The 15,462-nt window shown below is 39.0% G+C and overlaps 1 protein-coding gene across 1 annotated transcript in view; it reads right to left on the bottom strand.

Annotated features, from left to right (window-relative positions):
- LOC309640237 (uncharacterized protein C1orf87) overlaps positions 1 to 15,462 on the bottom strand; it is a 123,206-nt gene that overhangs the window by 83,185 nt on the left and 24,559 nt on the right. Inside the window, 1 exon segment of the mRNA XM_082418744.1 lies at positions 15,439 to 15,461. Within this exon segment, the coding sequence (XP_082274870.1) occupies positions 15,439 to 15,461 (23 nt within the window).

The raw sequence follows: 15,462 nt of genomic DNA, 5'->3' as shown, positions 1-15,462 counted from the left end.
GCTCCGCAACAAGAGAAGCCACGGCAATGAGAAGCCCGCGCATATCAATGAAGAGCAGCTCCCGCTCACCACAAATAGAGAAAGCCCGCGCGCAGCAACGAAGACCCAAACGCAGCAATAAATAAATAAAAAAATAAATAAACAAACAAAAAAATAAATGAAGAGCCAACTGACCAAAGAAAAGGAGAGGATATCATTGATTAGATAAGGTGAACCCTGACAAAGTAAGCTCTCTCAGAGAACAGAGATAGAAATGAAACTTCAGGGTGGGGAAGTAGGAAGATGGGTGAGGATGTAGGCAAATTTTAACGTTTGGTGACAGGAGACTGACCAAATTGCTGACAGCTTGAATTTTCTCTTTGACATACAAGGTATGGTTACCTGTTGGGTCTCAAGAAAGGAAATGCTGCGGTAGGAAGTCTGAATTAAGGACATATGGCCTGACATAGCTTCTATAAAGAGTGGAAGATAGCTGATCAGAAAAATAAGGAAGGTTGGCTGGGCACAACTGAGCAGCCACTGAAGGTTGGAGACCATGGATTTTGCAGCACCAGTTGGAGAGGGCACACGCCCAGTAGTCCTCGTGGAGATGCAAGGAAGGCAGACGGCGGGGCTCGTCCAGGGCTGGGGCTTTGCCAGACAGGTGCAATCAAATGGCAATACAGCAAGATGGGAATGCTAGAAGAAGAGTGTATATATAACACATAGTTCTTGCAATGAGAGAAGACATTAACATATGGTCCCTGACCTCAAGAAATTTCATTTCATTTCGCTGTCCAAAAATAACAGAAATAATAAGGTTAACAACTGGTATAAACTTGCTTCTAGAAGTCAGGATAGTGGTTATCTTTGGGGGGAGGTATAAAGTCCAGAAGGGAACATCAGGGGGGCTTCTAGGATTTTGGTACCATTCTGTTTCTGGATCTGGATGTCTGTTGCAAGGGTAAATCAAGTTTGTGAAAATTCAGTGAGTGGTATACTTATAACATGTGCACTTTTATGTATAACATAGGTATATTTCTATAAAGTGTTAAAAGAAATTGGCATAAAATTTACATAAATAATATGAAATCTACCTAATTGGTATATAAATAAATGTCAAGTGAATGTTACAAAGAATCAGTGCTATTTGAAGTTCCTAAGAAAGGTAAGTAACTATGGTTTGCAATGGTTGCAAAAATAATAGTGTTACTGAGTATTTAGCTACATGACAGCCACATTATAGCCATTTACAAACATTCCTTTATTTAATCTTTAGATCAACCCTATAGGTAGGTCCTCGTATTATTTTCATTTTAGGATGAAGAAATTAAGCTTCCGACAGTTCACACGATTTGTCCAATTCTACATAGATACATCCACAGGGTCTAAGACTTCTTGATTGCACCTTGATTGTTCTGAGTCAGGAAAGGATCCATGGAAGTTAGGGAATATGTGAGGAACAGGAATTAGAGGACGAGGCATGCAGGAAGTGCAGGATTAAAAAGCAAAAATGGTCATGGGGCAGACAGTTAACTCTTCTGGATGAAGGCAAGGGGGATGAATCATCTTTGCTTCAATCACCTTCAAAATCCTTTTGTGGGCAGTCTCAGGACAGAATTGCCTGAGAAATGTGAAATGTGACTGCTTGTCTGTTAAAACAGCCACAGTAGATATAAAATCAAAAATAATCTGTTAACTCTGTTCAAAGTAAAAGCTGTTTTTCTTTTTTTTTTAAACAAACTACATAGCACTTTAAAATTATGAGAAAGACTCCCTAGCTGAGAAATGGCATGTGTCTGCTATTAGCACAATTCGTCAACACGCGTTTGTTATGTTGTTCACAAACCCACAGTTCTTTCTTCTAGGCTTGTGTGCTATCTACCTGCAGTATTGAAAATAGAAATTTGCCATTTCAAAGGAAAGAAAAAAATGTCATCAATACTGTCTTGGAAGCAAGACACAGCTAACTTCCTCATATGTACTGCTAACCTCAGCTGCTGCTCTCAGGGATGCTGTGAAGGGTTTAGTGTCATCTGGGAACTATGGCAATTAGGGAGGATGACAGTAATGCTGGATGATAAATAAATGAGGAGAAAACTGTCCAATTGTTCCCTTTCTCACACTAGGCTCTTCCTGCAAATCAGCCCTTTAGTACCACCCTTTTGTAGAGCTCAGAGTCTCAGGATTAGAAAGAAACATTGCAAGGGTGTCTAGTAGCATCCTCTGCCCAAAGCAACGTACAGATCCCACACTGGCCCCGCCTCCCATGCAACTCCATCTCACCAGATCTCACATTTGATTTGGATTACACCCCTCCTGAGAACATCAACTCGCAAATGGAGGACCCAGGGGGCTCAGCAAAAAGGTCACCAGATGCCATCTTAAAGGTCTGCCAGCCTTGGCAGAGACTCAGTGCTGCCAATTTCCAACTGCGTACCATCTAATAGGCCTCAAACCCTCTGGAGAAGGCAGCCCGGAGTGTGCCAACACAGTGAATGGGGATCTAATTTCAGTAAATGAAAGCATGTTCTTGTTTGGAAGTAATAACAGATAATCAGCACAACCAGACTTTTCTCTTTTAAAAAGACAACAACAAAATAAAAAATAAAGTGGGACTGGGGAGGGGACTGCAGCTGAAAATCTCACCAAACTCCATGGGGAAGCTGAAACGTAAAGCCTGTGCTAACGTAGCAAATGTTGTGATGAAATGTGAGGGTTTTTTCCTCTTCTTTTTTTTTTACTCCCTGGAGCCATCCATATACTTTTTTTTTTTTTTTTTTAAAGATATTCGCCGTGTATTTCTTCTTTAGGTCTTTTTTTTTTTTAAATTTATTTTTTATATTTATTTTTGGCTGTGTTGGGTCTTCGTTTCTGTGCGAGGGCTTTCTCCAGCTGTGGCAAGCGGGGGCCACTCTTCATCGCGGTGCGCAGGCCTCTCACTATTGCGGCCTCTCGTTGCGGAGCACAGGCTCCAGACGCGCAGGCTCAGTAGTTGTGGCTCACAGGCCCAGCCGCTCCGTGGCATGTGGGATCTTCCCAGACCAGGGCTCGAACCCGTGTCCCCTGCATTGGCAGGCAGATTCTCAACCACTGCGCCACCAGGGAAGCCCGTCATCCATATACTATTATCATTGATGTTTAGTCTTCAGAAAGATTTTTAAAGTACATTAATTCCCAAACCCATGCCCAAATTATTTCTTCGTCATTGTAATTATGCTAGCTAACATGTCCTAAATGCTTATTTCTATGTGTCAGCCACTGTGTATAAGTTCACATAAATTATTTCATGTTATTCTAATAATCCTGAAAAGTAGGTATTATGATCATCATTGTACAGATGAGAAAACAAATCATCAGAGAGATTAAGTAAATTGCTCATTGATAAACTGATAATAAGTAGAGATCTAGGGCTCAGACCCAGGTCTGTATGGCTCCAAAGCGTGTACTCCTTCCTCCACATTTCTCCTCAACTTCATACTCATAATAAACAAACTGGCTACTGTTAAACAACAGGATTTTGATTCTCTTTTAAAATGTTAATAAAAAATAATGTATATAGAAGTACCTAGTCCATCTTCCAACCTAGGCTTATAAAGTCCCTCTCAGAACACCCAAGTGGCCATCCTTCAGCTTTGGTTTGTACCTTCCCAGGGACAAGGGATTCATAACATTCTCAAAGTTATTTCCAAAGTATCCCACAACTCTCTTCATAGCACTGAGCCACATTCTGACAATAATGAAAATAACCAAAGTGTATTTTTCATGGCATTTTGCACTATACTACTTTACAAAATAAGAATAGTTTCTCAAATTGGGGCCATTTTGGCTGCAAAATTAGTAACCAGTTCAATCACCAGTTGTTTTTTGGTATGATTTACTCCCCCCCACCCTTTTCTTTTCTTTTTTAATTGAAGTATAGTTGACTCACAATGTTATATTAGTTTCTGGTGTACAGCACAGTAATTCACTATCATTATAGATTTTACTCCATATAAAGTTATTATAAAATGTTGGCTATATTCCCTGTGCTGTACATTTTATACATGTTTTATACCTAGTTGTTTGTACCTCTTAGTCCCCTTCACCCATTTGCTCCTCCCCCAACCCCTCTCCCCTCTGGCAACCACCGGTCTGTTCTCTGTAACTGCGAGTCCCTTTCTGTCTTGTTATATTCATTTGTTTTATTCTTTAGCTTCCACATATAAGTGAAAACATACAGTATTTGTTTTTCTCTGTCTGACTTATTTCACTAAGCATCCAGGTCCATCCGTGTTGTCAAAAATGGCAAAATTTCATTCTTTTTTATGGCTAAGTAATATTCCATTGCATATATAATGTTCTTTATCCATTCGTCTGTTGATGAACACTTAGGTTGCTTCCATATCTTGGTTACTGTAAATAATGCTGCTATGAACATTGGGATGCACATATCTTTTCAAATTAGTGTTTTCATTCTCTTCAGATAAATGAACTCACAGAAGATGATATCCCAACATACCTACTCTTCTGAAACCTTCTTTTTACACGTAAATCCAATTCTACAGCATTAGGCATATTTACACCATGGATGTTTTCTTCTATTTTGCTTGTTTTTTAGCTATGCATTATTACCTTCTTAGTCAGGGTTGCAGTGAGCATACAATCCACTCACTGTCTTCAGGTTATGTTGTCTTCGAAGATCTCACAGTTAAGTGGGAAAAGCAGACATTTAAACAGAAAATTATAATACAATGTGATAATTGAAAAAATAGAGTATGTAAAAAAGAGATATAGAATCACAGAGGGTTGTCAAACCAAATCTGCTTAATAGGAGTGGAAATGACTCCATGAAGGAATTGATTTATAAGATAGCAGTTGAAAGAGAAAGTAAGAAGTGGGAAAATATTCCAGATAGAATGAAGGGATTGTTCTTGGAGAAAAAGACAGTGATTGAACTTCAGACCACCTGAGGCGGGTCAGAATTGTGCAGGGTGCTGGATAATAAGATAGAAACTTGGGTCACTCTGAACTTATTAAATCAGAATTTCTGAAAGCAGGACAAGAAAATTTACATTCTTATCAAACACCTCAGATGATTCCTATGTACACTGAAGTTTGAGAAACAATGGCATAGACAATGAAAAAGGAAGGTCTTTTCCATAGTTGTGCAAAATGTACAAATAATTTCAGGCAGTGGCTAAGGACGTGAGCTATATGTCCAAGAGACCTGGTTTTGAATCCTAACCCCAAACATAAGTTGTGTGATTTTGATAAGTTATTTCACATCTCTAATTTTCAGTCTCTCATCTGTGAGATTAGAAAAATAATACTTATCAAGATAAGATGTATAAAATATTTAGCACCAAGCCTGGGTTCCCAGTCAGCCTGTGACAAATGGTAATTTTATTTTAGTCCTAAGTTAAAGTGCTATCTCCTTTATCAACACCTTTCTCATCACCCAGGTACAGAAGGGGTGCTCTTTCCTTTGGATCCCCAAACTTTCTTTGTTGGTAGGTAAAACTAAAGTTCGAAGGATCAACATTTCACAGTTCATAGGAACAGAGGAAAATCTATTTAAACAGATAAAAAGACAGAGTTCATGTAATCTCTCCCACCACCTTGTTATTTACTAATAATAGTAAATACAAGTTATAGAAATCACCCACTTTAAAAAAAAAACAAAGCAGATTAATTCATATTTAAAATCTGCTCTGATAAAGCACAATTCTTTGGAATCACATTTCTTAATTTTACAGAAAAAAACCGCCAAAGAACCCCAAACATTGTTGTATCAAAGTGTCCTCAGGTGAATTATACTCAGGAGCTGTGCAGACTGTGCTGTTTTTAAATCTTTGAGCCAACAATTTCAATTATAGGCTTGAAATCGAACGTTCTTTGCACTTGCATTCTCCCCTGTTTCTAAGCAAGATGATTGTGCAACTGCCTGGCCTCTTCACCAATTATCTCCGTGCTTTAAGGCACAGCTCTGAGCCAGGTTTTCCATCCATGCTCTGAGATCCTTGAAGAGCTCCTACAGTTCTCCTCTCTCTGTAACACGTTCTGGATATATCCGCAGGGTCTATGGGAACAAGGAGCAATAATGATTGCTATAGGGGTTTTGTTTAATTAGATTGAACTAAATCAGTGGTATGTAAAGAGACCATGGATTTGAAAAGTGTACTATAGGAAAGGAGGGGAAGAATGAATAGGCAGAGCACAGGATTTTTAGGGCAATAATACTCCGTATGATACTATAATTGTAAATGCATGCCATTATACATTTGTCCAAACCCATAGAATGTACAGCACCAAGAGTGAACTTTAAGGTAAACCATGGACTTTTGGTGATTATTATGTGTCAGTGTAGGTTCATCAATTATAACCAATGCACCACTCTGGTGAGGGATGTTGATAATGGGGAAAACTACGCATGTGTGGAGGCAGGAGGTATATGGGATGTCTCTATACCTTCCTTTCAATTTTGCTGTGAACTTAAAACTGCTGTTAAAAATAAAGTCCTAAAAAAAGTGTACTGCATAAAAATAAATCTGTGCTTTCTCAAAATTATAAGTGGTTAAACTATATGTGGCAAGGTATTACGTTATCTCTTTATAGAAAGTTTCCCTGTACGTATACAAGAACTTATGTTTTGTTTTGCTCTTAAACCAAACTAGGATTATACAGTTTTGTGATCTTTTAAAATTTTTCCAGTTGACAATATAATGTGGATACCTTATGCATCAATGTTTATGCATCCACAAGAACATTTAAAGTGTCTAGATAGTATTTCATTGTATAGATATACAAGAGTTTATTTAACTAGTCCTCTATTATTTGGGAACATTTACTGTTCTCAAATTTTTACTAGTTTAAATATTGCTTCTCTGCTGGACATTTTCCTTTTCTCCGACTTCCTTGCGTCCTCATCTACTCTGAGAAGCTGACCTTTGTGGACTGATCAGCTGGTCTGCTCCCATGTCTTCTGATTCTGGCCCTGGCAGGAGATTGGTTCTCCCTGCAAGAGTGCCTCAAGCTACTTGTGTCTTTTGCCCAAAGGTCACTAATTTTCTCCAGGTGGCCTGAGTTACAGAATGCTTCCACCTCAATAACATTCCCCTTTTCCTATCTCTGCAGACCTTGCAGCTGCTAGCCCATGATTCCTGTACTATATCTTGCAATTCTTTTACTCTTGTAAACAAATCCTCCTAATTTGAGTTATGTAATCTGTTTCCTACTGGACCCAGACTTGTATATGCTTGTGTACATTTTTGAAACCAAACCATTACATCCACCCATAATTATTTCCACAGAATTGATTCATAGGTGGTGATTTGATGCCAAAGCACATACACTTTTAAGGCTTTTTAATAAGTATATCTAAAAACCAATAGCATATGAGTACTCTTTTTTTTTAAATTTTTTTAAATTTTTTAAAAATTTATTTTATTTATTTATTTTTTTTTGAGTACTCTTTTTCCTTAACCCTTGTCAACCTGGGTATTTCCATTATAAAAACATTTCCAATTTGATTGGTAGAAAATAATATCTCACTGTTGTTTAAACTTCTTTCATTACCACTCAGGTTAATTCCCCACCCCACTCCCCCAACCATACATATATATCTAGTGTTCATTTTTATTTCTTCTTTTGTGAATTGCCTGTCTAGATCTTTTGCCAGTTTTTGAAACTGGGCTGATCATCTTTTTCCTATTGATTTGTAAGTGCTCTTTATACATTAAGAGGATTAATTTTTTCCTGTCATATATGTTGTAAATAGTGTTTTGTTTTTGCCTTTTACTATTTATTATATTTTTGGAAGTGTAGGATTTCAAATGGTAAAGTAACAACTTTTGCCTCACAGTCTCAAGATTTAAGATCAATGGCCACCTATTTTTTACACCATTAATTTGACATTTACTTACATAAAGCCCTATACTCTAATTTAAAGCTCTATGCCTATGTCTTGGGCTGGAGGCATATGTCCCAAACAGTATCTCATGCTCCTTTTTACCTCTCACAGTGTCTAGAATAATAATAATAACTTAAAACCTATTGTAGGAGGTTAATAAAAAAGAAAAAAAACAGTGGAAAGGGCATAGGAGAAGTATGATTTTTAGCATATTACTTCATTTCTTTGAACTTGTGAAAACATAAACAATTGTTTGTGCTCTGATATCGTTCTGTTTTAGGGAGAGATTGAGTTCATGGATAGTAAGGTGATATGTAGATTATATAGCAAGAAATACAATAAACAAAGATAAATTATTACTATTAGTTATTTCTTTAAAAAAAAAGAATAAGTAGGTATTTGAATTTTTAAATCACAAAGTTTATCCAGGCTTTATGTAGGGACTGTAATTGATTGCTGCTACCATCTCCTGCCTGGATTACCATAATGACTCCCTAAATGGTCTCTCTCATTTTACTCATGCCTCTTCCAGTTTATCCTCCACTCAGCAGCCAGACCCATCCTTTAGAAAGCATAAATTCGATTGTGTCCTCCACTGCTCTCAATTTTCCAATGTCTTCCCATTCTACATAGAACAAATCCAGAGTTCCTATCAGGGACCACATGGCCCATGATCTGAGCCCCGAGGGCCTCCCTGATCTCATTTCCTACGCCCCTCCCCTTGTTCACTAGCTCCACCAACTCTAGCTTCCTTGCTCCTCCTTAAGCACACCAAGAGGCTTCCTATTGGCTGTTCCCTCTGCCCAGAATGCTCTTTCCTCAGCTATATGCATAGTTTACTCTCTGTGTAGAACTGTGGAGGCACGGGGATGGTGATGAACACCTGTGGTGTCGCTTGGTACAGACTGAATCTCATGGGTGGAAAATCAGCAGCTACGCAGCTGCCCTGATCTCTGGGTGCTGTGCTCCTGGGAAGTGACACTTTGGCACTTTGTAAAAAGCAGGCATAAGGCGACCTAGTACCAAAAAAATCTGCTTAGACTCCAGATGCTCAACTTAGGTGCTATTTGTAGCAGTTGTTGGGGAAAGCCAAATGTCCAATATCTGGAGAACTTGGGGTCTGTGGGAAGTTGCAGCCTCTTCTTCTGGGGCAGGAGAGGGAAGAAGAAACTACTAGTTCTATGGAAAGTTGGAATCTGGTGAGCCACACCCACCGGGATAGAGTTGGGCTAGTCTTAGCCAGCTCACTGCTAGCTAACCATGGATAAGTATCATTGGGTTGTTCTGACTCATCTTTACACAGTCTCAGTTAAATGCCATTTGCTTAGAGAGGCCTTCTGGGAACATCCCTTGTGATTCCATATACCCTTATGACCCTCCTCTATTTTTCCTCATTGCACTATCCTCACTCGAATGGTCATTGTTTACCTATTTGTTGTATGTCTCCCATCACTAGAATTTTAGGTAACCTGCTCTGTCCCTAAGGCTTGACACTTAGCAAGTACTCAATTAATGTTTGTTAACTGAAAGGACGTCAATTCCATATATGCATTAATTTCTAAAACTGTTAACATTAACACTTTAAAAGAATTCAAGAAACTCAAAAATATTGTATTAATGCGAAGGGCTTTGAGGGATTAAAAAATGACAGAATATGGGCTCCATGAGAGTCATGTGGAAAAATAAAGAATTTTGTATTTATTGGCTCTAAACATCAATGTACATTATTACAAATATTTGCTATTCTTTCCCATAAAAACTCGGAGTCAGCTTCCCCTGTGCTTATCAATCCTATACCAATAGCAATGTAACTGGAATAAAATGCTTTGGGTCATTGATTCTTGGCATGGGAAGGAACTATAGAGTCCAACTTTATTCACCAGAAGCATCTCTACTCACAGGGGTTTCTTGAAAGTGACCCAATTCCTCTTTTATTTAACAACTCAATTCCCAGATTCTATAAATGTTCCCCTAGGCCACATGTCACACCCTGGAGCTTCCATAATGCCACTCCTTTAGTGCTTGCACCTTTAGTGTGCCAGGATCCCTCCTAAAATGTGGCATCCAGGATGAAGAATAGTACTTCCAGGTGACAGGTCTAGTTCTGAGTATGATGCCTGCCTCCTGCCCCACCCCCCATTCCTCTATCTGGACACCTTTGGCTCATGCTGAGCTTAAACACAAGTGTACAGGGGAAAACCCTCCATTTTATCCTCCGCTCTACTCTCTGCTACTACCACACACTACTGGTCATCAAATATGTGTGGGTTTTCCCCACTCCAAGCAGTTCTTTGACATCAGCTGAGGGTCCTACATTTCAATTCCGTCCTGACACTATCTACCTGGAGTTAGCACTGATGCCATAGGTTAAGGGCTCAGTCACACAAGACTGCCCTGCCCCCTTCAGGTGTCAGTCACAAGTCCAGGTTGTTACCTATGTTTCTGACAGGGTGGCTATAAATTAGGGTTCCCACAATTCCCTCCTCAGGTTTGATGAATTTGCTAGAGTGCCTCACAGAGCTCAGGAAAACCATCTACTTGCTAGATGACTGGTTTACTGTAAAAGGATACAACTCAGGGACAGCCAGATGGAAGAGATGCAGAGGGCAAAGTATGTAAGGAAGGGCATGGAACTTCCATGCATTCTAACATAGTATAACACCCTCCCAGCACACAGATGTGTTCAGCAGCCTAGACGCTCTCTGAACCCCATACCTTTGGGATTTTTAGGAGGCTTCATCATGTAGTTATGATCAATCATTCACTCAGTCTCCAGCTTCGCTTACCTCTAGGAGGATAGGGTGGTGTCAGGGGCTGAAAGTTCCAAGCTTTTAATCATGGCTTGGTCTTTCTCGTGACCAACTTCCATCCTGGAGCCACCCAGGATCCCACCAAGAGTATCCTCATTAGAACAAAAGACACCTTATCACTCAGGAAATTCTTAGGGCTTTAGGAGCTTTGTGTCAGGAACCAGGGTCAAAGATTAAATAGTAGAACAAATGATACTCCTAGTGCTCTTATCTCTTAGGAAATTGTGAGAGTTTTAGGAGCTCCATGCCAGGAACTGGGTGGGAGCAGAGACCAGTATGTATTCTTTTTTTAAATTTAAATTTTTTTTCATTTTTTATTTTTTCGGCTGCACCGCACAGCTTTCGGGATCTTAGTTCCCCAACCAGGAATCGAACCCGGGCCCTTGGCAGTGAAGGCACGGAGTCCTAACCAGTGGACTGCCAGGGAATTCCCAGAGACCAGTATGTATTCTATTACTTCACAGTAAATAAAACCCAAACATTTATTCTATACAATCACTTACATGTACCCTTATCTAAAGACATACTTTACATATATTTCTCTTGATTTTATCTTGCTGGTTTTCGCTCATTTTCCTGCCAAGTCTTCCAGGCATTCTACTACTTATCTGTTTACTAAAGTGATTTGTCTATCTTCCTTCAGTTGGGGATTTCAAAAAATGTTAAGAACAGGGTCACACATAAATCCTCTCAACCTCTCCACCTGCAACACATTGTGTTTACATCCATTGTTCAGTCACTACCAGGTTAGTACGTCGCCTATCTTAATACTATTCAGTCCAGAATTCTCTGCCTTATTTCAAGACTTTGTGAGAAAAATGTGCCTAATCACTCACTGAAATTAACCAATACTGTGCTTTATGATTCCCTTCATCTGCACTGCAGTAACCTCATCAATAAAGAGAATGCGGTCAGTTTAGCATGCTCTGTTTTTTAGTCAACATGCACCAACCCTTAGTGACCATCACCTTTGTGTTTTGTTCTCACATCTAATATATTTAATTCTTTGGCCTGCAATTTTGCCAGGGGTTGTCCACACGCCTCAAGTTCTGTGATTTCATTACCAACTTTTATCTCCTTTTAGAAAATGAGGTATTTGTCTCAAGTCAACTGGCATATGTTCTTCTGGATCAGCTATCAGATGACTCATCAGGGTTCCATAGTAATATCTTCATGCTATTTTAGCAACATGGGCCTTTAGACTTGGATTTAAAGCACTAAGAATTGTCTTTCTAGATCTTTCCTTTTCTTGGCATCTATTGTACTCTAATTCATTTATTAGGCTTTCAATATGTACAAGACTTTGCACTCAGTGCTGAGAGTACAGTTGTGCACATAGAATTTACAGGTAAATGGGGGGAACACAGAAACGCATAGGAAATTGTCAGAGTGCAATAATCCCTATGAATGCTATGGGAGCCCACAGGGGGAGGAAGGCAGGCAAATCTGAGGTTGGTGATGGTGGCACTTCATTAAATTTGCATTTTAAAAAGATGGTGCTAGCTATACTTGAGAATTGGGCTTCTCAAACACTAATGTTGCATAGGTCTCACCTGGGAATTGACAACAGTGTAGATTCTGACTCAGTATGTCTGGAGAGCGGCCTGAGAGTCTGCATTTCTAACAAACTCCCGGGTGAGGTTGATGTTGATGGTCCATAGACTACCCTTTGAGGAACAAGGATTCAGAGAATGAATGAGAGAATGAGATTAGAGGCAGGGAGCAGGATTAGAAGGCTGGTGCAGGGATATATGAGGAAAACGATGATGGCACAAACTAAGGGACACCTGTTTTACTCTTTAAGCCTGTACCTTGATCTTTTTTGTGAAAAATATGTATTCTAAGTAGGCACTGAATATTTTCCGTTCATCTCCTGTTAGTAACTGTCCAGGCTAAGCTAAAAAAAGATGGAGGGAGTGCTATTCCAGTCTTAATTCTTAATAAGTGGCCTGACTTTAAGTTCACTGAGGCCTCAGTTGTCTCACCTCATCTGTAAAATGGGAGACTGGTTGTTATGAGTTATGTGCCCCCTCCCCCAATTCATATGTTGAAGTCCTAACCCCCAGTATCTCAGCATGTGACCTTATTTGGAAATAGGGTGACTGCAGATGTAATTAGTTAAGATGAGGCCATGCTAGAGTAGTAGAGTTATAAGCCAACTGACTGGTGCCCTTATGAAAAGAGGAAATCTGTACACAGACACATATACAGGGAGAGGCAAGGAGAGAGACCTGGAACAGAAGGATCCTTCCTGGGCACCTCAGAAGGAGCAGGGCTCTGCCGACACCTTGGTTTCGGCTGACTAGTCTCCAGAACTGTGAGACAATACATTTCTGTTGGTCTAAGCTACCCAGTTTATGGCATTTTCATACAGCAGCCCTAGCAAACTAATAGACTGATTTGTACCCTGAAGATCACTTCTCTGTCTGATATACTATCCATCTTTTCCACACATCCTATAAGAAATCTGAACTAAATGTGGTTACACAAGAATAGTTCTATTTTTCCATCCATTATTAATTTGTAATTTTTTTTTAATCCAGATTTTCCTTATAGAGACTTCTTCCTCTTTTGGCTTTTACTTATGTTTCTTATGTACATGTTTTACTTATGGGTTCAACTGATTCACCCCGAAGAAAACACCTTCTTGAGGCCCTGGCTGAAAGGTGTAGATGTAGCATGACTAAAATGTTTTTTAGAGTCAGACTTTGGAACATGCAAAGGCATGGTAGTGGTGGGTCTGTCTTTAACTCAGCAACAAGAAGCCTCTTGAGAGTTATTTATTTTTGAACCATACAAGAACATTTTAGGAAAGCTTGTTAACTGTCCTATGTCATTCCAGCAACAGTAACATCAAGTCCATAGAAACAGAAACAGAAAACTTATCTTAATATTAAAAAAATAACAATTGTTTTATTGTCTGTGTCATAGAAGAAACAGAACTGTGTCTTTTATTTCCAACTAATGTAGTTGATGTAATGTACTCTTATTTCCTGAATCTAAAGTTTAAAGAATAAAGAGAAATAAATACAGGTACCTTCTTATAAGACAGATGGAATTTTTCTCTACTTTAAAAGGACAAGTATGCTTCCCCTACCTCCCACCCCCATTAGGAACGTATTAGACTCTGATACCCTGGAAAAAGGAAGGGGTTGGGGATGAAGGGCTTAAACAAACAACCTCAAAGAGGAATGGAAATTAGTAGAAGAGCAATGTCTTCCAGGTAGAAGGAGAACTGAGCAAGGCATTCCAACTGATCTTATTTACTTTTCTGGACAACGACTTGGATTTGTCAAGGTCAGCAGATCTTGAAACAATCACTTATCACAGTATCTTAGTTTCTTCATCTACAAAACAGAGATAACCTGGCATAGAATATAAAAGGGATGCCAAGTGTTTCATAGAAAGAGATTTGATTTTTTACTTAATGTCTTATATCCGTGGAAAGATTTGCCTCAATAATAATAGCAGAACCATTTACTAAGCACGTTGAATATACTTCTAGGCACTGGAAAGATGTTTTGCATACTTTTTCTCATTTGATCCTCACAACAACCCTACTAGATAAATGGATTTTACCCCCACTTGATAGAATCTGAGGCCAGAGATGTTAATTCACTTTCTCAATGTCAAAAGTCTAGGAAGGCACAGAGCCAGGATTCAAACTCACATCTCTCAGGTCTGTAGGGATCTCAAACATATGACTCATGTGCTGGAAAGCTCACTTCCTGTGCCATGACAGACATTACTAATTGATTACAGTACTCACTTTGGAATCTCTTGGGGCAACCGTACTGATTGTTGGGGAGGTAAAGCCCATTTGCCCTTCTAAAGCCTATACTCCATAACAGTAGTCCTCATGGCCTCATCTTCAGGGATTCTGATTTAATAGGTCTTGGGTTGAACCCCACATCTTTATTTTTAAGGACTCTCCAGGTGATTCTGATGATAGCCAGGTTTGGTGTCCACTGCTTTCTGAATCTGTGTTCAATGAGGTTAGATCTTTTTGTTTCTCTATTTTTTTGGTCTGTGGGTTTCTGAAATAGAGGAAAGAACTAAGGAAATCATTTTAGGAGGGAAAGACAATTACTAACTGGCTGCTATTTATGGAATGTCTACTAGATGAAAGGCAGGGCTAGTATCTTCTTTTTCTTATGCAAACCACCAAAACTCTGGAAGGAAGAACTGGTCACTTTTCTGTGCCAAACATCTAGAGAATTTTAGCGATATATGAGTGTCCCCCTTCAAGTGTGACTGTGATGCGTTTAGAGGAAGAAAGCCCTCTTAGTTATGTTCTGAGAAGCCCCTATTGGAGGAGTATGGATTATGAAGAAAAGTAAGTGAAACTCTTACAATTTATGACTCTTTACCAATCCCACTCCTTTAATTCATAACAATTTGATTAACAACCTTCCCCTCTTCCTCCCCACCCCCCAAAAATTACTACATGTGGTAGATTACAAACCTGATGAGGAGAAGCAGCTATACTCCATTAATATTTATAAATGTCTCAATGCTTATATTTCCCATCTATTTGGAAAATCAGCCCAAGTAATTAAGGTGTATGGGGAATTACAAAGATGAAAACTTTAGGAAAACACTGTGCATAGAAGTTATCAAAACTATTTTACTTTTACTGTTGCATCTTAATGACTTAATTTTCCATGGACAGCATTTTTAAAATGTAAATTTCTGGATTAAAAAAAAAACTTCATTATCATCCAAGCAAAACAGGTATTTTTCAAATAGTAAACTTACATCTTTGGCTTCTCCACAAGGTAT

This window comes from Balaenoptera physalus (assembly GCF_965194825.1).
Source record: "Balaenoptera physalus genome assembly, chromosome: 1".
NCBI classification, from domain to species: domain Eukaryota; kingdom Metazoa; phylum Chordata; class Mammalia; order Artiodactyla; family Balaenopteridae; genus Balaenoptera; species Balaenoptera physalus.
Note: the sequence above shows the minus strand (reverse complement) of the source record. Positions and strands in the feature narration are given on the sequence as shown.